General features: G+C 39.4%; 1 protein-coding gene across 5 annotated transcripts in view; it reads left to right on the top strand.

Moving 5' to 3' along the window:
- Window positions 1–24,593, top strand: part of LOC127721292 (chitin synthase chs-2-like) — a 74,256-nt gene that overhangs the window by 43,655 nt on the left and 6,008 nt on the right. For 4 of the 5 annotated variants that reach the window (XM_052228030.1, XM_052228028.1, XM_052228026.1 and 1 more), the window contains 11 exons: window positions 8,660–8,827; window positions 9,607–9,862; window positions 10,548–10,663; window positions 12,824–12,974; window positions 13,358–13,555; window positions 18,551–18,638; window positions 19,811–20,010; window positions 21,442–21,521; window positions 22,801–22,971; window positions 23,574–23,724; window positions 24,390–24,443. In XM_052228030.1, coding sequence (XP_052083990.1) covers window positions 8,660–8,827; window positions 9,607–9,862; window positions 10,548–10,663; window positions 12,824–12,974; window positions 13,358–13,555; window positions 18,551–18,638; window positions 19,811–20,010; window positions 21,442–21,521; window positions 22,801–22,971; window positions 23,574–23,724; window positions 24,390–24,443 — 1,633 coding nt within the window. Of the gene's footprint in view, window positions 1–8,659; window positions 8,828–9,606; window positions 9,863–10,547; window positions 10,664–12,823; window positions 12,975–13,357; window positions 13,556–18,550; window positions 18,639–19,810; window positions 20,011–21,441; window positions 21,522–22,623; window positions 22,777–22,800; window positions 22,972–23,573; window positions 23,725–24,389; window positions 24,444–24,593 lie in introns of those variants that run through there. The other variant, XM_052228029.1, reaches the window with a different exon arrangement.

Raw genomic sequence — 24,593 nt, 5'->3', positions numbered from 1 at the left:
GCTGGCACTGCTGCAGGTAAATCTTCGATTGTTTTGGTGATTTTTGAAGCTGCTTCCCGCTGAGCCTCAACCACAGGCTTGAACACCCTGGAAAGGTCTCGGCTGAGTCCAATCTTGTCGAGACGATGTTGCATGTTGCTGGCTTGAATGCTCCGCTTAGTTTCATGCAACTCCTTTGAGAGCGCCTCACGCTGCTTAGGGTCGGTAATCTTGATAAACGTCATTTATTTATAGGAGCGAACGCTGTTGAACGCCCCTAAGCGTTGGTGTGAACGCCCTTAAGCGTTGGTGTGAACGCCCCTAAGCGTTGGTGTGAACGCCCTTAAGCGTTGGTGTGAACGCCCCGAAGCGTTGGTTCGAACGTCCATACGCGATAAATTGCACATGAAGGTATTACACAGCTGATACGGATCCCTTTTCTTCGGAAGATTCAAGTGTCTTAGGCAGAGGTCTTTACGCGGTTGGCATGGGTTTGTGCACTGGTGGCCTCGAATCGTCTTGGCAGGGCATTGGGGTTGTGGGGGACGCTGCACCTTACCATACAGACGGTCAGAGTTCCATGCGTCGAAATCACCTCTACTGCTATCGATCGGGCGGATGATCGTGCGACCGCATTTCCAACACATACTTGTCATATCGACCGAGTCCCACTCGTGCTTGCATTCAGGGGGTGGTCGTGAGGGCTTGGGAGCATTCTCAAACTCCCGATCAAAGTCCCGTTGATTCTCCAGGAAAAATTCCTGCAAGTGATCCATTTTTTTATTTTATACCTCATAGAACTCTTCTAATTTGCATCGGTATTTCCCTGCTGACTTGGGGCTTGTAAGATCGATGGTTACAAATCCATAGGGTTGGGACCAGCAATGCTTACACAGAGCGTCAAATTGTTCCTTGGTAAGATCGTTGCAGTGATCGCGTCGGATGTGGTCGAGATTCTTTGCGTCCTGCTGGAAGAGGCAGAGGAAGTTTGCATTTTCTCGGATCGATTGTCGGGGTAGTTTGAAGTAGTTCTGACACAGGTAGAAACAATCGACGTTGTTGTGGCGACCGCGCACGTAGTAGTCTTCACACGTGTTCTGTTTGCTCAGCATCAAATCGTCGAACACCATGAGGTTCTTGCGACTGGGGTCGAGTTCTCGGGGGTCTGGTACATCACTCCCTTGCTCGAAGAAAACAGTGTCGATACCACTCGGGTGTCGTGGTGATGGTAAGGCGTTGACCACATCGATCAACGAGTAGGGTGACTTACCCCTACACTGTAAGAGGTCTCGGATATCTTCCTTAGGGAAGCCTTTTCCCAGCGCTTGCTGCAACAGCTGGTAGATGGGCTGGTGAAGCGATTTTCCGAAGACGTACAATCGATCGTAGTCGAGCCATCCATCGCGCAGGAGTAGGTTGTTCAACAGCGTTGTCTTACCACAGTCCGACTTCCCAATGATCAACCCTCTGATCGACCGCTGCGGTAGGAGGTAGTGATTGCTCCTCTTGGGGGCGTTGGCACTGTAGGAAATGTCTTCAACGTTCATTTATTTAAATAAAATAACGATGATCTTCTGCGTAAAATGTCGTAGGAAGACGGACACAGTTAACCCTGGTGAAACAATTACCAGCAACGGGCGACGGAGGAAGGTTGGCAACTGCAAGGTGTGCGGTGCCAAGAAGTCTCAGTTTGTTGCTACAACCGGTGCAGGATTCATGAACAAACTAATCAACCGATTACCCATGGAAATGCATCTCCCCGGACACAACTTCACCGGGCCAGGGACTAAACTTAGCAAGCGACTACTCCCCGATGGCACCCCGAAGGCTTGGTCCAAACCCATTAATCGAGTGGACCAAGCTGCATATCACCACGATCTTTGTTATGCCCAGCATAAGGATACCGCTTCACGCAACTCCATCTGTGACAAAGCTATGCTAGCCTCGCTTAACACCATTCCCAACCCTACCACACGCGAACGCATGGACCGCAGCATCGTCGGACCCATCATCGGTACCAAAGCTCGATTCGGTCTGGGTATTAAAAAAAGTTCGCTGGACCGATGATTTAGCTGAGGAGTTGCACAAACCAGTTCGACGTAAGTTTCAGAAACGCCGTGTGGTAGTGGGTGGTGTGGATGAGACCTGGGCGGCCGACCTTGTTGATATGAGTGCCTTTTCCAGGGACAACAAGGGAAATAAGTTCATCCTGAGCATCATCGATGTCTTCTCCAAATATGGCTGGTTGATACCACTCAAAAACAAGAAGGGGGTGACGGTGCGGGATGCCTTTCAAGCGGTGTTCAAGGAGCGTATGCCCAAGAAGCTTTGGACAGACAAAGGCACTGAGTTTTACAACAAGGATGTAAATCAGCTGCTTCAAAGGCATGATATTGAGCTTTACTCCACCGAAAATGAGGAGAAATCGAGTGTGGTTGAGCGCTGGAATCGCACCATGAAAGAGAAAATGTTCAAATATTTCTCGGCCAACTCGACACGCACCTACATCAATGTTTTGGATAATCTTGTTCGCCAGTACAATACCACCAAGCACCGATCCATCAAAATGACCCCTGTCGCCGCAAGTCACAAGGAGCATGAAAACAAGGTGTATTGGAACCTTTACGGCAGCATACCTCCCATAAAACCACCGCGATTTCATGCTGGCGACAAAGTCCGAATCACCAAGAAGAAAGGTACATTCGAAAAGGGATACACACCCCGATGGACCGAGGAAGTATTCACCATTTCCCTAGTGTTGAACACTCAGCCGCCCACCTATCGCCTCAAGGATTTCAGCGGCGAGGAAATTCAGGGATCCTTCTATGAGCCCGAACTTCAAAAGACTGATCAAAACATCTACCGCATCGAGAAGGTCTTGCGCCGGAGAACCCGGGGAGGGATAAAAGAGCTCTACGTCAAGTGGAGGGGGTATCCCACGGAATTCAACTCTTGGGTCAAAGCTGCAGATGTGCAATAGACTAGTCAAGTTTTCTTGTCCTAATTCATAGGACAGGAAAACTCTGCTGTGTTACCTTATAATTTCATAAGTTTCGCCTTGATTCTGTCGATGCGCTGGTCCTCCTCAGATATGGAATCCAATTCGCGCCGGCTCCTGTCCGTCGTGTGATAAGATTTCACCTTCTGTTCGATGGTGTTTATTTTCTTTTGAATCGCCATGCTTAGATCTACATAGTTCTTCGCATACCATCCTTTGGTTACCGGTTCATGTGCCGCCACCCCCTCTGGAAGATTGACGATCGAGTATCCCTGCATATCCAGGACACCACTCATCATACCGCCGGCCATAGGCAAACACTTCACCACATCTTTCTCGAGACCGTTCAGGTGTTTTTTCATCGCCTCGAGCTCTTTTGAAATTGCTTCAAGCGCAGCCTCCAGGTCATTGATGTCTTTTATACCATCTTTCATTTGTTGGGTTACCCACCGTTTTGTCACAGCATCCGAGCTGTCCTGGGGATGTCCTAGGCTAGTAATACGATTGTCGTTCATATCCAAATCCTGCAGCATTCGCCAAAGGGATGCGCGCTTTCTTGCATGAGATCCAAACTTATCCATTTATTTATAGAGTGAGAAGACCGCGTCCTCTAGCGACTTCCCCGGCGACAGCATATTCAACACGTACAAACAAAAGTGACCACACACCACCGAGCCTCGCTGCTGTAATTCATCCGTGCTATATCGAATTTCAGGCTGTAAGTAGTTCACCATCTCGTCAGGCGGTGGCAATCCATAGGAGTCAAAGTAATACTTTACCGGCCCACGTTTATACCAGCAGGTCCAATGCGTTCCAGGACCTTCCCAGCTATCGTGATTCAAGATTCCACATTCGATGCGGCGCGGGCTGGGTGGTAGGGTATCTCGCATGAATACCCCTCTGAAACATGGGATTCCTAGGTCCTTGGTGGCTTTCACAAGGTCTACATTCGAAAGAGGTTTATTGGGAAGGGTTATGTTGTGCACGCGAATGATGCTCATTTATCTAGGTATGGGCCAAGTGCGGGATGGGCATCCGCACCCGTCAGAGTCTGCTAAGTGCCCTCACCCGTGAGTGATTCGATAGTGGCCGTGCGAGAGGGTGCTGATGCCGTCGGGGAGGATGTGACGCTTATCATCTTTGGCGGAAAGAGCGATTTTGTTGATCTCCTGCGCGTAGATCTGATGGAGATGGCTCCGGAGGATATTCATCGGTCGATGGATCTCTTGCTGGGTGTCCAGGCATCGCTTGTAGTCCTCGAAGGCGATGCTGCGCTTGATGACGCTCTTCGTGACTCCCTTCGCCTTCTTGGTGGCCTTACCGTCATCCATCCTGAAGGCGTATAGCTTCGCCCGGAGCCCCACGAAATCGGTCATGGTCTTACCGCCGCACTCGTCCTTGAACATCCCGAGGACCTTCTTATTCTTGCCGGTGGGGATGCCAGAGGGATGCTCAGGAGGATAGTTGGAAGTGTCGAATTTAACCTCAACGTGCGGGGTGATATCCTGGTAGAAATCGTCGGTCTGGATCTCATAGGCCAAGCTGTCGGTATCAGTGAAGAGCAGCCGGGCCTTACTGCCGTAGGTCTTCCTCACGAATCCGTAGTGGAAGTCGTACATCAGGAGCTTCGAGATATCTAAAATGCAGGCTCCAAGGTAGATCGGCTTATCAAACTTCAGCTTGGTCTTCTTCATGTGGACGGCTGCTAGATTCTCGGTGAAGACGACGCGGCGATCGAAGTTTGGCTTGGCCACGAGCTTCAGGGCCTGCTTCTCGGTGGTGACCAGCCTAACGTCTACCCGCTTTCGGATATTCTCAATGGTCTTGCCAAAGACGGAGTTGACCATCAGCTTGAAGAAGTCTTTTTCGGAGTCGGTCTTGGCCTTGGCGCGAAGAGCAGTATTCAGATCCACGTAGTGCTTGAGCCATGGGGATTGTCTGAATCTGATGATACGACGGCATTTCGTAAGCTTCATCCCCATCTCCAGATACATCTTGAGATTTCTGTAGTGGAGGGTATACTTTTCGCGCTTGCCTAGATGGGGCACAAGCTTACGCACCTTACCGATCTCCACGTTCTCGGGCGCGAGAGGGTAGTCATTGTGGGCGTCGTGAAGATCCTGCGGATATTCGAGATCGCATTCTACCATGGCGCCATATTCGTGGTCGTCGGGATAGCTCAGGATCTCGTCGATCTCCTCCGGCTCCACCCACTCAAAGTCCCCCGTGGGAAGAGGCTGCGCCATCGCCCACCCGTAAAGATTATTGGCATCGAGGTAGGTGAGATACTTGGTGGGCTGGGAGCGATCGTAGGTCTCCATGTAGGGGTTGTTGGCCTTACCTTGACGATGAGAGATCATGGCCACCCCTCCCCTTGTCCCGCTCTCGAACATCATCAGCATATCTGGATCGGAAAGAAGCTCCAATCTAACCCCGGTGGTTTTTACCATGGCATCGAATGATAGCCCGGGGGAGGAGAAGTAGTGGACAGGATCGAGTCCATAGTTGGCCATGCAGATATCCCTAAAATTCTCGAAGATGTCGACTAGCAGTAGCACGTCAGTCTCGAGATAGAGGTCGTGATAATCGCGTAGGGTCTTGCACTCGAAGGTCTCCCAGACTCTCTGAGCGTGTGCGTAATCCTTATCACTGATATGCTCTCCGGAGAGCGTGCTGAAGAAGGCTTCTTTAGGTGGGAGCTGAGTCTCTTCCAGCTTGGCTGGTCCATCCATATAATCGTAGGGAAATACCCCCTTCCGAATCATCAGCTCGTGGCGATCGCTGAATCTCGTCTTCACGGTCGCGAATTGGTCGGGGGTGAGATTCTTAGCTAGGGTATCCAGGCTGTTGAGCATAAACCTACACGAGTCGATGAACCTCATCTCCAGATCACCCACCTGCTTGGAGAAGCTGATGTACTTCTCGTCGGTATTGGGGATGCAGTTGATCTTACCCTCGGTGTGGCCAAGCTCCTTGACAAAGATGTGGGCGTCGTACCCGCTCAAATTATGGAAGAGGATGGGGACGTGCTTCGGAAGCTGGAAATCCAGATTGCACTGGTTGTGCGCTGCGCCGCGATATTTCCCGGTGAGATGGTCGTGGTCCCGGACCTTATCCTCTCCCAATTCGTCTCCGCAAATGTAGCAGTGCGTGCTTTCTGCGAAGCTCACCTTATCGTCGTCAGTCAGCTCCATGGGCTTATTCTCCTTGTATAGCTTGGCGATGGCCTGCACTTCTTCCTCCACGCACTGCACGAATTTCTTTGCCGCATCCTCCCCGCAGTAGACGACCGGATCCTTGTAGTCTCCGTGAGCATATTTCACGTGATAGCAGAAGCCTGAAGGTCGCTGAAGCTGGTAGGCATTCGTGTAGGAGTGGGATGGATCCGGCTGGCAGGTGTCGAGCTTCTCTGTAAAGCACTCGAAATCCGCGTAGATCGCGAAGGGGACTCTCATCATCTTTTTGATACTATGGAAGGCTATGGTGGTCCCCTCTTCCGGCATCTCGATCCTGACTGCATCTTTCTTGCTGCAATATTCCATATGCTCGTCCAAGATATTCTGCCTGGAGAAGTGGGAAAGGCATCTGCGACAGAAGAAAAGCTCATGACCGTGCTCAGAGATTTGAGAGCTCAAGAGTCGTGAGAGGCTCTTGATCCAGCAGTAATGCTGCTTACCTTCGCGAGTCAAGAAGAGGAGATCTACGTGGGTGGGGCCCGTATTCTTAGATATTCTGAGGGGGTAAATCTGAAGATCCTCTTCCTCATCCTCACCCTTCTTTACGCCGTTGAAGCCATAGACGTTGACGTTGATTGTGGGATTCTGCCTCTCAAATTTATCGATCGCCCTGAGCGAGACTGGGAAGTCGATGCCTTCGAATTTTAGCTCTTCTTCCCATTTCTTGTACTGCGATACGCGGTTGGTGGATTTCTGGTCGACTTCCTCATGGTGAAGGGCTGCCAGCACTGCCCACTGGAGGCAGCGATCATCCTCATTTTTCACATTGACGATCGCCTTCTTTTTCACGAGAGCCGATGGGGTTGGTATGAAGGAGCCCCCCTTGAGTGGCTTGAATTGGTTGAGGTGGATTTCTAGCTTCTCGACGCTGCTGAAAGTCCACCCGCTCCCTTCCCGCATGTACTTTGCCATATTTTCCTTGACCTTCTCCATCATGAAGGCAATCTCCAATTCGAGGTCGTCAGATTCCGTGATCATTGTCGTGCGTGATCTGAAGGTAGGGGTGATGTAGGTATTTTCTCCGGTCGCGAGGTTGGTCTTCACCAGCTCTGCTAGAAGCACTAAGTGCACCTTCAATCCCTTCTTTTGAACGAGTGCATTCGAGATGGCGCTGGTGATGGTGCTCCGACTTACCTTCAGAAAAGTGGTCATATCGTGCGGCTTCGCGGGTTCGATGACGACCGTGCCAAATACGCCATTCAGAGCTTCCCGCCTATCGATGACCTTGATCTCATCCTCGACTGGAGCGTTTTTGATGTCCTCTTCCACCAGCTGGATCAGATCGTCTCTCTTGAGCTGAGAGTACTTGGTGAGGCCACGATTCTTTGCTAGCGCTTTGAGCTGCTTCTTGCTGAAGACTTCCTGGCGGGCAAATTTATGGGTGGTTTTCTCCTCGATGAGCTTCACCAAGGCCTCCTTGTTCTTCCTACTGACCCCCCTCAGACCCTCATCCTTAGCTATTTGACGGAGGGTCTTCATGGTCTCTTTTACCACCATCTTACCCTCGACTGGGATGGTCTCCTCCTCCTCCTGCTGGCGTGGTTGCTTGCTATGTCTCCAGCAGAGACCATCCTTCCCGGGCTTGCTCTTGCAGAACTGACCCTTCTTCCTCTTGAGCGGAACATTGCAAGTGGTCTTCTGCTCCCCTAGTTGATGATGCTCAAATCGCGACTTGGTGGATTGTGAACCGCATTTTTGACACTGCTCGGTATGCTCATCCATCTGCACTATGTTTGGAGCATTGCAGCACTGCTGCTGCCTTTGGGGGGTTGGGGTGTTATCCTTCAAATCTTCTTCATTCTCCAGAAAGAAATCCATCATATTTCTTTCGGATGTCATATCTTTATTTATTTTAATCTGTGACATCCTTCCCTTTAAGGTATCCTTATCCCCACTATCCTCTGGAGCGACTTTTCTACCATCGAATACATATGCCATTCTTGTATTTACCCTATGCTCAATAGGGATGCCGTCCGTTTGCATTTGGCCGTCTGGGCTGGGGGTCCTATGCAGGATTTCCCCTTGAAAATGCGATTGCGGCAGAATCGGCCTTTTCATACTACTATCATGAATATCAAATGTTTATATTTCAAAAAATACAGTTAGTAGACCTTTGAAAATACCGGTATATTTTCGGAAATATCGGTACACTTCGGGAAATACTGATTAAACCTAGGAAAGTGCCAGGGGACTTTAGTAAATAGTGGTGACTTCGGAAAATATAGGCAGACTTCGAAAAATGTTTGTAGGCTTCGGGATATACGGTTAGACTTCGGTAAATACTGGTAGACCGGGAAACTCTCTAAAAACGACCATTACTGGAACGATATTTTGCAAATAGAAGGTGTCAGTTAAACCAGGTGTAACGGTACGCCAAAACTGTACGTTACATAACTGTAATTAAATGTGCATCTAAATAATAACGTAATGTATATTACTCTTATAGGCTGCAGAACATGTATTGGGATCAGTTTTGTGTGCCCCTGGTTGTTTCAGTGTATACCGAGTCAGAGCTTTACGTGACATTATACCTACTTACGCTTCTAATGTGGAGAAAGGATTGGAATTCCTGACCAAAGACATGGGAGAAGATAGATGGCTCTGTACACTAATGGTAAAACAAATTTCCCCTGAATTTATTTTAAGAACTCATCATAGATCCCAGGATTAAAATTGTGTACATCAGACACGTGTTCCGTCTACAAAAGACTCATCAATGAAACTCGAGGACCCTAAGGGTACTAGTATTCAGAAAAAATTTTCGACCACATCGAACAGAATAAGGCTCCTTCTGAAACTAGGGTTGATTCAGCAGTTTTGGGTTTTTTTTTAAAGAAAAAGGGAAATGAAATTTTACATGTTAAAACATTTTTAGTATGAAATTTGCATGACTTTAAAAGTATTAGATGAAATTATTATTCCTTTTTCAAGACCAGCAATAATAATCTTATTCGGATAGATAAAGATAAAACGATGATGGGTGCTAAATAGCAAGAGAGCAGCAGTACTTTTGATTAATGTATAAATTCAGTCTGCATCAACTGTATCTTACTTTCGATGCTACCAGAACCATTAAATTGATATTAAACTTTAATAAAAAAATATATAGTTCACCTACCGCATCTATGTCAAGGATTTGGCAGATATTGATAGGCAAATGTTTGGTAAAGGTCTTTTTCGTCATGCGTTAAATTTTGATATCAAAATAAGATTTTGTATTGAAATATAATCAATTTTGAAACACCAATGTTAAAGAAATACATATATCATAAAATTAATAGAAGAATTCAAAACCATTCAAAACTGTGCTCATACGGAGACTTCAAAGATAGAATTCACAATAATATGATGGTCAACTCGACAATTTGTTAATTATATGAAATATATCTATAGGTACAAAGTGGTTGGAGAATAGACTATTGTGCAGCTTCGTGTAACTATACGAATTGTCCCACGGAGTTTGACGAGTTCTACACACAACGACGACGATGGATAGGTTCCACGATTGCTAACCTGTACCTCTTACTAAAAGAGGCCAAAATTGTTAGAAAGTTAAATCAGGGAATATCAATCTGGTTCTTGGTTTATCAGGCAGCATTACTGGTATCCACTGTTTTAGGACCAAGCACCGTTATGCTTATTATATCAGGTATGTCATGTTCTCCGTTCTTAAAACCTTATGATACATGTAGTTATGTCATGTTCATCGTTCTTTGTGTCATATTCACCGTTCATATTCGCTGCTCCGTGTGTCTTGTTTATTGTTCTCTGTGTCATGTTCGCCGTTCATATTCGCTGTGCCATGTACATTGTTTATTGTTCTCTATGTCATGTTCACCGTTCATTTTCACAGTTCTAGTGTTATTTTTTTTCGATATCTGCAACATGTTCACCGTACTATGTGTCTTGTTGTCCGTTCTCTGTGTCATGTTCACCTTTCCATATGTCATATACACCCTTATGTGTGTTGTTTTCACTGTTCTTGTTCAACTATCTTTCTTTCTCAATTACTGTTTCATACCACTGAAAAGTAGAAAAACACAAATTGAACAAGCTTATTGTCAGTTATCATGTCTCCTTAGAACAAAACAAAATAGTTTTGGTCATAATAATGGGCTCCAGTAGAATACCCTCCTTAGGCTGCAAGTTCACGTTAAAAATTTGCGTCAGGTTACCATGTTATTTTATAAGCAAACTATACAGTTCTTTTTCATATTTTTGGTTTGGTCATTTTAAATGACACTTCAGTTTGCAAGGTCGCCAGCCAAAACCCCTATGTCGCAGGTCGGATTGGACCAAGTTGGAGCCACTATAATTAAAATTTTCTTTTACAGGAGGATTAGCCTATGCATGGGGTTTAGAAGTGATAACAACAGTCATCATACAGTTTATTCTCATTGTTTTGTACGGAATTATCTGTATAAAGACTTCACAGAAGACGCAGTTACTCGTAAGTTTTGTTGGAGGATGAAAAACACTACCTCCTTGTATGTAAATGAACGAAAATCTTAGGGAAAAGCTTTTTGATTTTTTGTATCTACTAAAGATCTTAGAGAAAATTTATAAGAAATCTTTTTATCTACTAATAATTGTGTGTGTCTCTTCCTAAAGAAATACTAAATCATTCTACTATGGATCATGTAAAAGTAAAATTTAGTATGCCAAAAGGTACCATTACTTGTGCCGGTCGCCAGTTTGTAATCAAACAAAGTGCATGTAGTTTATTTTACGTCATGTATGATTTGAAAGTATACTCAGTGTCTATAGAAACGCAAAACATCATATTCCAAGTCCTTGTTGGTGCTTTTTTAAATAAAAATACAAAAATGATCTTGCAATTCATTCCTCAAACATTGGTTACATGTTGCTTTTACAGTTTGGTCTCGCATCGACCTTTTGGGGGTTCAGTAACTTACGATTCGTCCCACAGGGGTCAAAATAAAAAATCACAAATTTCACCCAAATGTCATCCACTGGACCAAATGCAATAGAAAATTGGTTATCGGTATTACTTTTTGCTAACCTTTTTCTACATGGGTTCATGATGGTGGAGATTGGCCATCCAAAGTGTAAATTTCAAAAAAAAATTGTAGAATTGTGGAATTTGTAATCCTAAAATCTGAAAATCAAAACGCTCTGAAAGTTGATAGAAATGTTCCATATATCCATACCCTAAGTTCTCTTCAAAATCTAAGAGCGATTTGACAACTTTCAAAGAATATCTGTCGGTTGAATAATTATTAATTGGAAAATATAGGTAGGGGTTGCGTTTCTAATGGCACTCAGTATATTATGGTTTGAATGAAGCAATATCCATACAAATGACAAATAATCTATCTGAACCATGTATAAACCCAAATACATTTTCTCAATAAACAAGATATCATTACACATGTCAATCAAACTCAGACGCTTGTATTTTATCAACACTGCTCTGCTGTATAGTACTTAATTGATTGAATATTGATCTTTTCCTAGTCAGTCAATTTCATTTGCTTTGACGTTCCAAGCCATTCTTTCCAAATGAATGAATGAAACATATATGATGACGCGACGTCTGATGTGTTAACAATTGAAATAAAGTAATTATTCCCTAAAGTTGCAATGTCTTGAAGAGTTTTATCTCTTGACTTTGGCGTTCAAATAATTTTGTTCTGAATGAAATTATGAAACACAATTATATGATAACGCTACATTCAATACTTAAAAGTGTTAACAATTGAAATATAGAAGTCATTCCCTTATGTTTTAAGGTCTTGAAAAGTTTTATTTCTTTTTCGTTCCAAACCATTCTTTCTAAATGAAAAAAAAACAAAACATAATTATGATGACGCGACATTCAAGACTTGCATGTGTTAACAATTGAAATAAAGAAATTATTTCCTAATGTTTCAAGGTCTCGAAATATTTTATTTCTTTTTCGTTCCAAACCATTCTTTCAAAATGAAAAAAATAACACATATGATGAGGGGACATTAAAGACTTGAATGTGTGAACAATTGAAATTGACAAAATATTCTCTAATGTTTAAAGGTCTTGAAAAGTTTTATTTCTTAGACGTTTCAAATCATTTTTTCTAAATGAAAGCATGAAACACGTATGATGGCGCAACATTCAAAACGTGCATAACTGTGATAACAATTGAAATAAAGAAATTATTCCAAAATGTTTCAAGGTCTTGAAATATTTTTTTTCCTTTAACGTTCCAAACCATTCTTTCTATATGAAAGAGTAAAACATATATGATGACGTGACATTCAAGTCTTACATGTGCTTACAATTGAAGTAGATAAATTATTCACTAAATTGAACATTTTAAGTAGAAATAAGAAGATGTGGTATGAGTGCCAATGAGGCAATTCTCCATCAAAGTCACAATGTATAAAGAGTAAACAATTATAGGTCAAAGTACGGCCATAAACACGGGGCCTTGGCTCACACCGAACAGCAAGCTATAAAATGACCAATATAAAACAATTCAAACAGGAAAACCAACGGTCTAATCTATAAAATAAAACGAGAAACGAGAACCACATAAATAAACACTAACCACTGAAACAGGTTCCTAAGGTCTTGATTATTGTATATAATTATCTTTTCTCTTTCATAGACGGCGAAAATTTTGACCTTCGCCTACGCCTTGGTTATGATGGCCGTTGTTGTGGGTACTGCAGAACAGATTGTAGAAAATCTAGCCAATATAAACAACAAAGCGTACCAAGATGGAAACGATACAATTAATCCAACCTTCAGCCCTGATGGTATGTATTTGGATGAAGGTCATTGTATATTAATGACGTTGAAGATGAAACTCATTTTTTCCTAAAATGTGGAATTACTAAAGCTTTACGGAAACAAATTGAAAAGAGATATAAATAATTTCTATCCAGGATTTTATATATTGTATGATATAAAAAAGACGGATTGCAATTAATTTTATCAGTATTTATAATATGCAGCCTCCTGCTCCAGTCATTAAATGTCGTTAGTACTAAAAAGGTGGACTCTACACCTGCTTCAGTATTATTACTTTCTTTACTATATCGGATAAATGTAATTAGGTGTTTCTTTCACGATTAAACATTTATTAGCATTCTTTTTATTCTAACATACTTTACTGACATTGGTTTTATTTTTATTTCAGCCATTAGTAAGGATTTTCCAATTTCCATAACAACGGTATATTTTGGTTGTCTCGTGGGACTTTTTCTCGTGACTGGAATATGTCATTTAGATGAGTTTACCTGTCTGTTCCAGGGAATCTGGTTCCTACTGTGTCTACCATCCGGGTACATCATGTTGATTATATATAGTGTTGTAAACATAACTGATAGATCGTGGGGTAAGTTATATAAAACATTTCTTGTAGACCATTACTGGTACCTACTTTGTCTACCATCCGGTTACATCATGTTGATTATATATAGCGTTGTAAACATAACTGATAGATCGTGGGGTAAGTTATATAAAACATTTCTTGTAGACCATTACTGGTACCTACTTTGTCTACCATTCGTGTACATCATATTGATTATTTATAGCGTTGTAAACATAACTGATAGATCGTGGGGTAAGTTATACATATCATTTCTCGTTGACATTACTGATACCTACTTGGTCTACCATTCGGGTACATCATATTGATTATTTATAGCGTTGTGAACATAACTGATAGATCGTGGGTAAGTTATACAAAACATTTTTCGTTGCCATTACTGGTACCTATTTGATATACCATTCGATATACCACGTTGATTATTGGGTCTCACTTACTAGCGAGGCGTAGGCAAATCAAGCGACAAGAAGACGAATTTAGCGTCAATACATTTAAATATTGCTTACTTCAAACAAATATATAATTAGCAACATAGTCTTTTCAGTATAGTGCTGATATTTTATGGGAGAAATGTTATGGGCACCGTTAATGTTATTCGTTATTTTTCAAAATATTCATTAACAATAACAGAGGGCCTTGATGGGGTTTACAGAATAGAGCATAATGGGCAAAATGTGCAGAATAGAGAGCTGCAAATATAAAGAATAGAGAAAAATAGGACAAAAAAAATAACGAATGGAGAATAATGGGGTGCTAAAATATAAAGATTAGAGAATAACAGGCAAAATTTATAAAGAATAGAGAAAAATGGCATAAAAAATTAAAGAATACATAACTGAAGAACTGAACCCCCCCCCCTCTCCATCCACACCCTCATAGCAGGCGGATCTGGAATAACCTTCATCAGGCTCTAGCGCCCAAAAGTTAAGAAGATCATAACACTCAGCATCAATGATTCTGTATCAGGTGGTTGTACTGCGAAATATAAGAAATTAATCTGCAATCAGCATCAATGATATTGTATCCGTCTGTCACTTTGACAAGATAGAATATAATTCTACATCGAGCATTAATGATGCTATACCAATCAGTCACTTTGACAAGATGGAATATAATTCTATATCGAGCATCAATGATGCTGTACCAATCAGTCACTTTGACAAGATGGAATATAATTCTACATCGAGCATCAATGATGCTATACCAATCAGTCACTTTGACAAGATGGAATATAATTCTACATCGAGCATCAATGATGCTGTACCAATCAGTCACTTTGACAAGATAGAATATAATTCTACATCGAGCACCAATGATGCTATACCAATCAGTCACTTTGACAAGATGGAATATAATTCTATATCGAGCATCAATGATGCTATACCAATCAGTCACTTTGACAAGATGGAATATAATTCTACATCGAGCATCAATGATGCTATACCAATCAGTCACTTTGACAAGATAGAATATAATTCTATATCGAGCATCAATGATGCTGTACCAATCAGTCACTTTGACAAGATGGAATATAATTCTACATCGAGCATCAATGATGCTATACCAATCAGTCACTTTGACAAGATGGAATATAATTCTATATCGAGCATCAATGATGCTGTACCAATCAGTCACTTTGACAAGATGTAATATAATTCTATATCGAGCATCAATGATGCTGTACCAATCAGTCACTTTGACAAGATGGAATATAATTCTATATCGAGCACCAATGATGCTGTACCAATCAGTCACTTTGACAAGATAGAATATAATTCTATATCGAGCACCAATGATGCTGTACCAATCAGTCACTTTGACAAGATGGAATATAATTCTACATCGAGCATCAATGATGCTATACCAATCAGTCACTTTGACAAGATGGAATATAATTCTATATCGAGCATCAATGATGCTATACCAATCAGTCACTTTGACAAGATGGAATATTATTCTACATCGAGCATCAATGATGCTGTACCAATCAGTCACTTTGACAAGATGGAATATTATTCTACATCGAGCATCAATGATGCTGTACCAATCAGTCACTTTGACAAGATAGAATATATTTCTACATCGAGCATCAATGATGCTATACCAATTTGCCATGCACTTTGACAAGATAGAATATAATTCTACATCGAGCATCAATGATGCTATACCAATCAGTCACTTTGACAAGATGGAATATAATTCTACATCGAGCATCAATGATGCTGTACCAATCAGTCACTTTGACAAGATAGAATATATTTCTACATCGAGCATCAATGATGCTATACCAATTTGCCATGCACTTTGACAAGATAGAATATAATTCTACATCGAGCATCAATGATGCTATACCAATCAGTCACTTTGACAAGATGGAATATAATTCTACATCGAGCATGAATGATGCTATACCAATCAGTCACTTTGACAAGATGGAATATAATTCTACATCGAGCACCAATGATGCTATACCAATCAGTCACTTTGACAAGATGGAATATAATTCTACATCGAGCATCAATGATGCTGTACCAATCAGTCACTTTGACAAGATGGAATATAATTCTACATCGAGCATCAATGATGCTATACCAATCAGTCACTTTGACAAGATGGAATATAATTCTATATCGAGCATCAATGATGCTGTACCAATCAGTCACTTTGACAAGATGGAATATAATTCTACATCGAGCATCAATGATGCTATACCAATCAGTCACTTTGACAAGATGGAATATAATTCTATATCGAGCATCAATGATGCTGTACCAATCAGTCACTTTGACAAGATGGAATATAATTCTACATCGAGCATCAATGATGCTATACCAATCAGTCACTTTGACAAGATGGAATATAATTCTATATCGAGCATCAATGATGCTATACCAATCAGTCACTTTGACAAGATGGAATATAATTCTATATCGAGCATCAATGATGCTATACCAATCAGTCACTTTGACAAGATGGAATATAATTCTATATCGAGCATCAATGATGCTATACCAATCAGTCACTTTGACAAGATGGAATATAATTCTACATCGAGCATCAATGATGCTGTACCAATCAGTCACTTTGACAAGATGGAATATAATTCTACATCGAGCATCAATGATGCTATACCAATCAGTCACTTTGACAAGATAGAATATATTTCTACATCGAACATCAATGATGCTATACCAATTTGCCATGCACTTTGACAAGATAGAATATAATTCTACATCGAGCATCAATGATGCTATACCAATCAGTCACTTTGACAAGATGGAATATAATTCTACATCGAGCATCAATCATGCTATACCAATCAGTCACTTTGACAAGATGGAATATAATTCTATATCGAGCATCAATGATGCTATACCAATCAGTCACTTTGACAAGATGGAATATAATTCTACATCGAGCATCAATGATGCTGTACCAATCAGTCACTTTGACAAGGTGGAATATAATTCTATATCGAGCATCAATGATGCTGTACCAATCAGTCACTTTGACAAGATGGAATATAATTCTACATCGAGCATTAATGATGCTGTACCAATCAGTCACTTTGACAAGATGGAATATAATTCTACATCGAGCATCAATGATGCTGTACCAATCAGTCACTTTGACAAGATGGAATATAATTCTACATCGAGCATTAATGATGCTATACCAATTTGCCATGCACTTTGACAAGATGGAATATAATTCTATATCGAGCATCAATGATGCTATACCAATTTGCCATGCACTTTGACAAGATAGAATATAATTCTACATCGAGCATCAATGATGCTATACCAATCAGTCACTTTGACAAGATGGAATATAATTCTACATCGAGCATCAATGATGCTATACCAATCAGTCACTTTGACAAGATGGAATATAATTCTACATCGAGCATCAATGATGCTGTACCAATCAGTCACTTTGACAAGATAGAATATATTTCTACATCGAGCATCAATGATGCTATACCAATTTGCCATGCACTTTGACAAGATAGAATATAATTCTATATCGAGCATCAATGATGCTATACCAATTTGCCATGCACTTTGACAAGATAGAATATAATTCTACATCGAGCATCAATGATGTTGTACCAATCAGTCACTTTGACAAGATGGAATATAATTCTACATCGAGCATCAATGATGCTATACCAATCAGTCACTTTGACAAGATGGAATATAATTCTACATCGAGTATCAATGATGCTATACCAATCAGTCACTTTGACAAGACAGAATATAATTCTACATCAAGCATCAATGATGCTATACCAATCAGTCACTATGACAAGAAATGATATATTTCTACATCGAGCATCAATAATACTGTACCAATCAGTCACTATGACAAGAATGAATATAATTCTACACCGAGCGCAAAGATGCTGTGTCAAGTTGTCCGACTGTTATGAGTCAAAAAATAATTCTACACTCGGCATCAGTAATCTTGTACTAGGCAGTTGAAAAGTAACAAAATATGTTTACACTCAGCATAAAAAATGTTGTGACAAATCGTCCTAATGTGATTTATATTAGAATCAATGGTGCTATATCAGGCTGTTTGTTAGGTGTTTTGTTTTGTTTTGCTGCTTGTTTTCCTTGTAATAATATATTACAGGGGCAGATCCAGCCATTTTTAAAAGGGGGTTCCAACCAAGGATAAAGGGGGCATTCCGACCATATGTCCCCATTCAAAGCATTGATCGTCCAAAAAAGGGGGATCCGGACCCCCACCTTTTTGGATCCGCCACTGTATTTAATTATTTCTAAAGAGGATAAACGCGGTTCTGGAACCTGATATATTGTATATAAATCTGTCTTTTTGAGACTATATGTTTTTCTCTAGATATCGCTTGTTTGTCTGTGTCACTGTTTCGCTGTCTCGTTGGCGCATTACCCAAATCTCCATTTATACATTTAAAATAATAATACATTAATTAAGACAAGCTTTTTGAAAAGGTAATACTTCTAATACATTAAGGTACACGTGAAGAAAAACAGGAAAATACTATGAAGAAGACAAGTACATGGTATGAATATATCGGCGCTATTCTCAGACAGATATTTTTGTAAGTAAAGAAGAGGGTATTTCATAGGTTGTATTTTTTCGGACAAAAGTTTAAATCACCGATTCAAAGTATAGAGTTCTGTCAATAATTTATTCACCAAAATAGAAATAGAAATAGCGTTATGCCATTGGCTGAAAAATGTTTAAAACAGTATTTACCAATAAAAATGTTTAGAATTAAACTTTCATATACAACCCTGAATGATTTGTAAGGGTCTGGGTAGGTTTTACAGAATAGAAGATAATGGGCTAAATCTACAGCAAAATGGACCAAAAGAATAAAGAATATAGAGAAAAAAATAGGACAAAAAAAATAGAATAGAGAGAAAGAAAATGTATAGAATTTAAGGATAAAAATAAAGTACCCCCATCCAAACTCTTCTGGTTGCATTTATTTCTAAAATGGTTAAATGAACGAAAATGGCATGTTCGATTACACATTACTACAAGTAACCGGCATGTAAAATGTTTTGAAAACTTTAAAATTGTTTCAATATAATAATTCAAACAACGGTTTATTAGAAATACAAAATAGTATGTATGCTTGATCCTTTACAAATTGTTTACTATAATGAACATTTCACAATTATTCTATCATCCTGAACATGCATGAAATGTTTGCCACTGAACGTTAAGGAAACTTTGATCAATCCATCACAATCAGTCTGAATATGCATGAAATATTTGCCACTGGACGTTACTTTAATCGAACACATTGTGTAAATTAGGTTCAGTTGTCGATTCCTTCATTTAACATAGATGTCAACTGGTGTTATTTTGTGACAATTCAAGGTAAAAAGATGGCTGTAGAACAAAACAACTCTTCTAAAGCCAAAACAAATAATTGTTTCATATTTTTCATGTCGGGGCCTTTTATAACCGACTATACGGTATGGGTTTTTCTCATTGTTGAAGGCCGTACGGTTGCCTATAATTGCTTACATCCAATTTATTTGAACTTTGGTTGATAGTTGACAATCATACCTCATCTCCTTATTTTTATACGAGCAACTTTTGTTTTATAAAAAGCATCAAAAGTAAAGAATCAACAAGGCAAAAAAGAATACATGTTTACACTTTATCATTAATGAAGATAATCACGATTATTAAATGTGGTAAAAAATTATTATTTGAGTTGTATGAAAACCTTATGCTCTATATTTGAATTAATAGCTGTTGTGATAAACGGCATGACCAACATGACAATAAACCACCGACGAGCATAGAAACGTCAGACATACCATATGTAGGCCGAAAACGGGTATCCTCAGAAGCAAGTGATATAGAAGGAAGTTTTACGAGATCCTGGCAGGGCAGGCCTACTGGAACCATTTATGAGCATCAAGAAAGCAGAGAAGATCTTCTTAATCAAGGTATAGACGACGTTCTGTATTGGGTTTACATCATGGAATAATGGGGAAAATGTGCAGAATAAAGGAAAAAAAAAATAAGAATAGAGAATAATGGGGTTAAGCAATATAAAGAATAGAGAACATAGGTTAAAATAAATAAAGAATAAAAAAAATGTTCTACAAATTCAAAGAATAAAGAAATTAAAGACTCCCTATCAAGACCTTCAAAGACTGTAATTAATAAAAACATATCCCTCATATGTTTATCGGGAATGTCTATTGATACAGCCCCCAACGGTGCCTGGGTCATAGAAATATAGTCACTTTGGTATTCCGACCGGCAACAAAAACCTTGCCAAAGTAGGGCGTCCGTTTGACTGTGTGGGATGTACAAGTTCGCAGTCACGCCATTCAGAATGGGGACGTTAAATCCGATGCCTCGTGTAAAGAGAGTGCCACGAGCTCTGCACATTAAAACCTTTCCATCAACTGTCTGAGGGGTCTTTAAGATAAAATTTCTATCACTATCCAATATAACCTAATTTTCCAGTAGCAGTCCAAATTTCCTCGACCTTCATCCCGGACGGCCTATATAACATCACCTACTTCGTCCTGAACATGCATGGAATATTTGTCACTGGACGTTAAGTAATCAATTAATCAATATATTGATACATGTATCTTCATTATCGTTAACGGTCATAGAGCTAATAAAAGCGATGTGCCATTGCAAAATTTATTTATTTTAGTTGTACATTCAGGCTACATAAATGTTGATATGTTCAAAGAAATTCGAACAATTCAAGCTTTGATTTTCAGTGATGTTTACATATCACTGATTCGTATTACGATGCTAAACTATAAGTTTCATACAATTTAAACGCCATCGTGAAATTATTGCGTAACTAAAGTTGGTTCTGATTGGCTTCATGGTGCTGTTGTGTAGATTATATTAGCTTAAATGAGTTATAGAATTGGGAATGCCTTACGGAAAGGAGAAGAAAGTAAGCAATGGTAGAAATATATATTCATTAAGTATGTATCTGCTTATAAATAAGTTGTCTGTAAAAAACTGTGTACTTTTTTATCTGCCAGACTAGTTATTGTAAAAGATCGGTAACATCTGTAGCTTTGTCAACACTGATGTTGCAAGTTTGAACCACGCACGCAGCAGGTGCGTTCGATTCCAACCTTAATTGACTAGGATTGCCAGTTTTCCTGCCCAGGGTCGATGGTTCTCACCACGCACTGCGACTTCCTCTACCAACAAAAACTATCCACCACTATATAGCCAATAGTGCTGAAAGTGGCGTTAAACACCAACAATCAATCAATATCCATTAATAAATACGTATTTTTCAAGGAACTGAACTTGCTTTTCAATCCTTATACAGTATACATAACACATACTCAGATTTGTTTATTTGTTAATTTGTTGTTGTTTTCTTTAAGATGATCCATACACTTATGGAGATGAGGATGAAATTATCAAAGTTGACGACTGGTTCCAACAAATAGATCCGGGGTTAAAGGTGATTTTATTTTTCTAAACATATTTTTTAGTTACTGGTTGAAGCCTACGGAATATAAAGAATAATATGCAAAAAAAAAATAAGAGAAAAGAATAAGGTTTATTGTTTTAGCGCTGAAAGGGGGGAGGAGGGGGGAAGGTGTTGGAATGTTAAGAAAGAACAGGAACAATGGACCCACAAGAAGAATGGAGAAAAATGGTCAGAAATATTAAGAATATAGAAATGTAGACCCCATCCAGATTTTATTTATGTGTATAAAACATGGAAAATACTGTATATAGTTCTAAAAAAGAAACTGATACACATACACTACAAATATGATAGAAGGTATATATTTGTAGTGCACTGTTAAACTTTTGCAATTGATAGTATGTGAATATCGTATTATTTATAACTTTCGATACCGAAGGTCGGTAGTTCTCTCGCGTAGTCCAGGTTTCTTGTCTCATGAAAACTGGTCACCACGATAGAGCCAAGACTGATTGCGTATTTGACATAAACTACTATTTTAGACTGATTATGTAGCATTATTGTGTAATTATGTTACAAAACCATTGCAAATTGAATTTGAAGCATTATTTAGTAATTACATGACATGCCAATATTATAAAGTATATTGAATTTTTCAGCACATGTTAGAATAAGGTATAGTTTTGACATGAAATGACTGCCACTTTATTTGAACTTAAGACAAAATAACCATTGATGGCCAAGTGGCGGATCCAGAACTTTTCATAAAGGGGGGGGGGGGGGGGGGGGGGCTGACTGACCTAAAGGGGGGGGGGGGGATCCAGTCATGCTTCAGTGATTCCCTATATAATCAACCAAATTTTTCCCACAAAAGGGGGGGGGGGGCTGACCCTCCTGGATCAGCCTATGGATGCTTGAAATTGCAGAGTATAACATAGAGAGCAACGGGGCTATGAATTAGTGGTTTTATTCTGATTACATTACATTACTATTCCAGACTGAATATGTAGCATTATTACATTACATTACATTACTATTCCAGACTGAATATGTAGCATTATTACATTACATTACATTACTATTCCAGACTGAATATGTAGCATTATTACATTACATTACATTACTATTCCAGACTGAATATGTAGCATTATTACATTCAATTACTATTCCAGACTGATTATGTAGCATTATTACATAACACATTACATTACTATTCCAGACTGAATATGTAGTATTATTACATTACATTACATTAATATTTCAGACTGAATATGTAGCATTATTACATTACATTATATTACTATTACAGACTGAATATGTAGCATTATTCAAGAAACATGGTTACGATGATACCAGCTTCATAGCAAGTATGACTGAAACAGATTTGAAAAGAATAGGAATAAAAAAGAAAACACAGAGAACTATGTTAGAAAATAGAATAAAAGATCTTCCCGACTTTCTCATAGAGGCCGCTGTTCCTGTAAGTGAAATTATATACAAAATTAGAGGGTAAAACTGGTTCCCTGTCTCGTCAAATTAAAAATTAATTGTGTCTCACCCTTAAAATGCGGACCTCGGGGATAAATAAATTTTTCTCGACATCATAATTTTGAATATTAACTTTTGATGAAGGACATACTTATTTGTTGTTAATGTACAAATGAATTCCTCAATGAAATGTGTCTTAAGTACAATCTTTTTCACACGAATCATTTTCTTGCTAGCTGTTTCAATTTATGAAAAAAATATCCATACAATATTTTTCGCCAAATAAAGAAAGAAAAACACACATCTCTTACATTTTCACACTTTTCTGACAATTATTTTTATAAGAAATCTTCTATACTTCATTCTTTAAATAAATTATAAAATAATGTAGATAACAGTTTAAACGATTTAAGTCTAATTTGCAAAAACAAAGTATGTCCAGGCGAAAAATCACATCTGCTCTGAACTATTTTGCTTGCGTATTAATTCATACGCGTGACATTATGAAATGGTTTCATATATGTACACATTTTTATGGTTACTATGACGCCCACAAATGAATTAAGGCCTTACATAAACGTTGAAATATTGTAGGACAACGTAGATACCTGGTTAAAAGACATTGGTTTACATCAGTATAAATCAGCTTTCACAAAATGTCACATAAAGAAAACAAAAGATCTGGAACAGTTAAAGACGTTTGAAAAGAAAGATATTGAGAATGAACTTGGAATTACAAAAGCAGGTAACTTGTGAGGACGTGTTTCTCTCTAGATGGCGTTTGGTAATTATGGCGATGAGTTGCTGTCTCTTTGACGTATAACCAACATATTTTTTTTAATAAGAAATACATGTCGTTGTTTTTGTTTCTTAATATTTATACTCTTTTGCTAAAGTTGATCTACCTATTACAACAACGTTAGCATCATATCTGTTGAACCATTATGCCCCACACATTAATTTACCTTTTCTGCCAGTCCTTCAGTCCGTCTTTTCGTTCGTCCGTTCGCCAATTCGTCAAAAAAATATTTTCGTCATACTTTTCTCATGTATCAAAGAACATGATGACTCCATATTTGGTCAACAGCTTGACAGTGGCGACTCGGTTGAAACCTATGAGCATATTTTGGATCTGTCTGACACCGTCATATGTTCTCCAATATACTTTGATATGCTTAGCACGACAACCCGTGCATTTGTCTTACAGTTGATACAATTATTTATTAAGAACGTTATATATATTGATAAATTAATTTTGATACTGTTTAAATAGAATTTTTCTGCATGCATTGTATTTATCACAAATGACAGAGCATTTAAAAACTTCAGGGTAATCGAAAACATATTAAGGAGAACTCATTTACTTTATAGTTTGTTATATGTTACAGTAGTTCTTTATCTTCTTTTCAGCTCATGTGAGACGTTTACAAGAGGCAATAAAATACTTGAGAACGCCTACAAAAGGTTTGTAAATTTAAACAGTACAAGTACAGGTTGACTTTTAAAAAAGTCAAGTCAAGTTATTTTTTTGAAAATTAAATCGATGTAATAAGATACCCGTATGTTTATTCTCGCTATATAAAAATAAGGAGATGTGGCCTATAACCAAAATGT

This window comes from Mytilus californianus, unplaced genomic scaffold (assembly GCF_021869535.1).
Source record: "Mytilus californianus isolate M0D057914Y unplaced genomic scaffold, xbMytCali1.0.p SCAF_12, whole genome shotgun sequence".
Classification (NCBI taxonomy): Eukaryota; Metazoa; Mollusca; class Bivalvia; order Mytilida; family Mytilidae; genus Mytilus; species Mytilus californianus.
The sequence above is the reverse complement of the archived record's forward strand: the minus strand, read 5'-3'. Positions and strand labels throughout refer to the sequence as shown.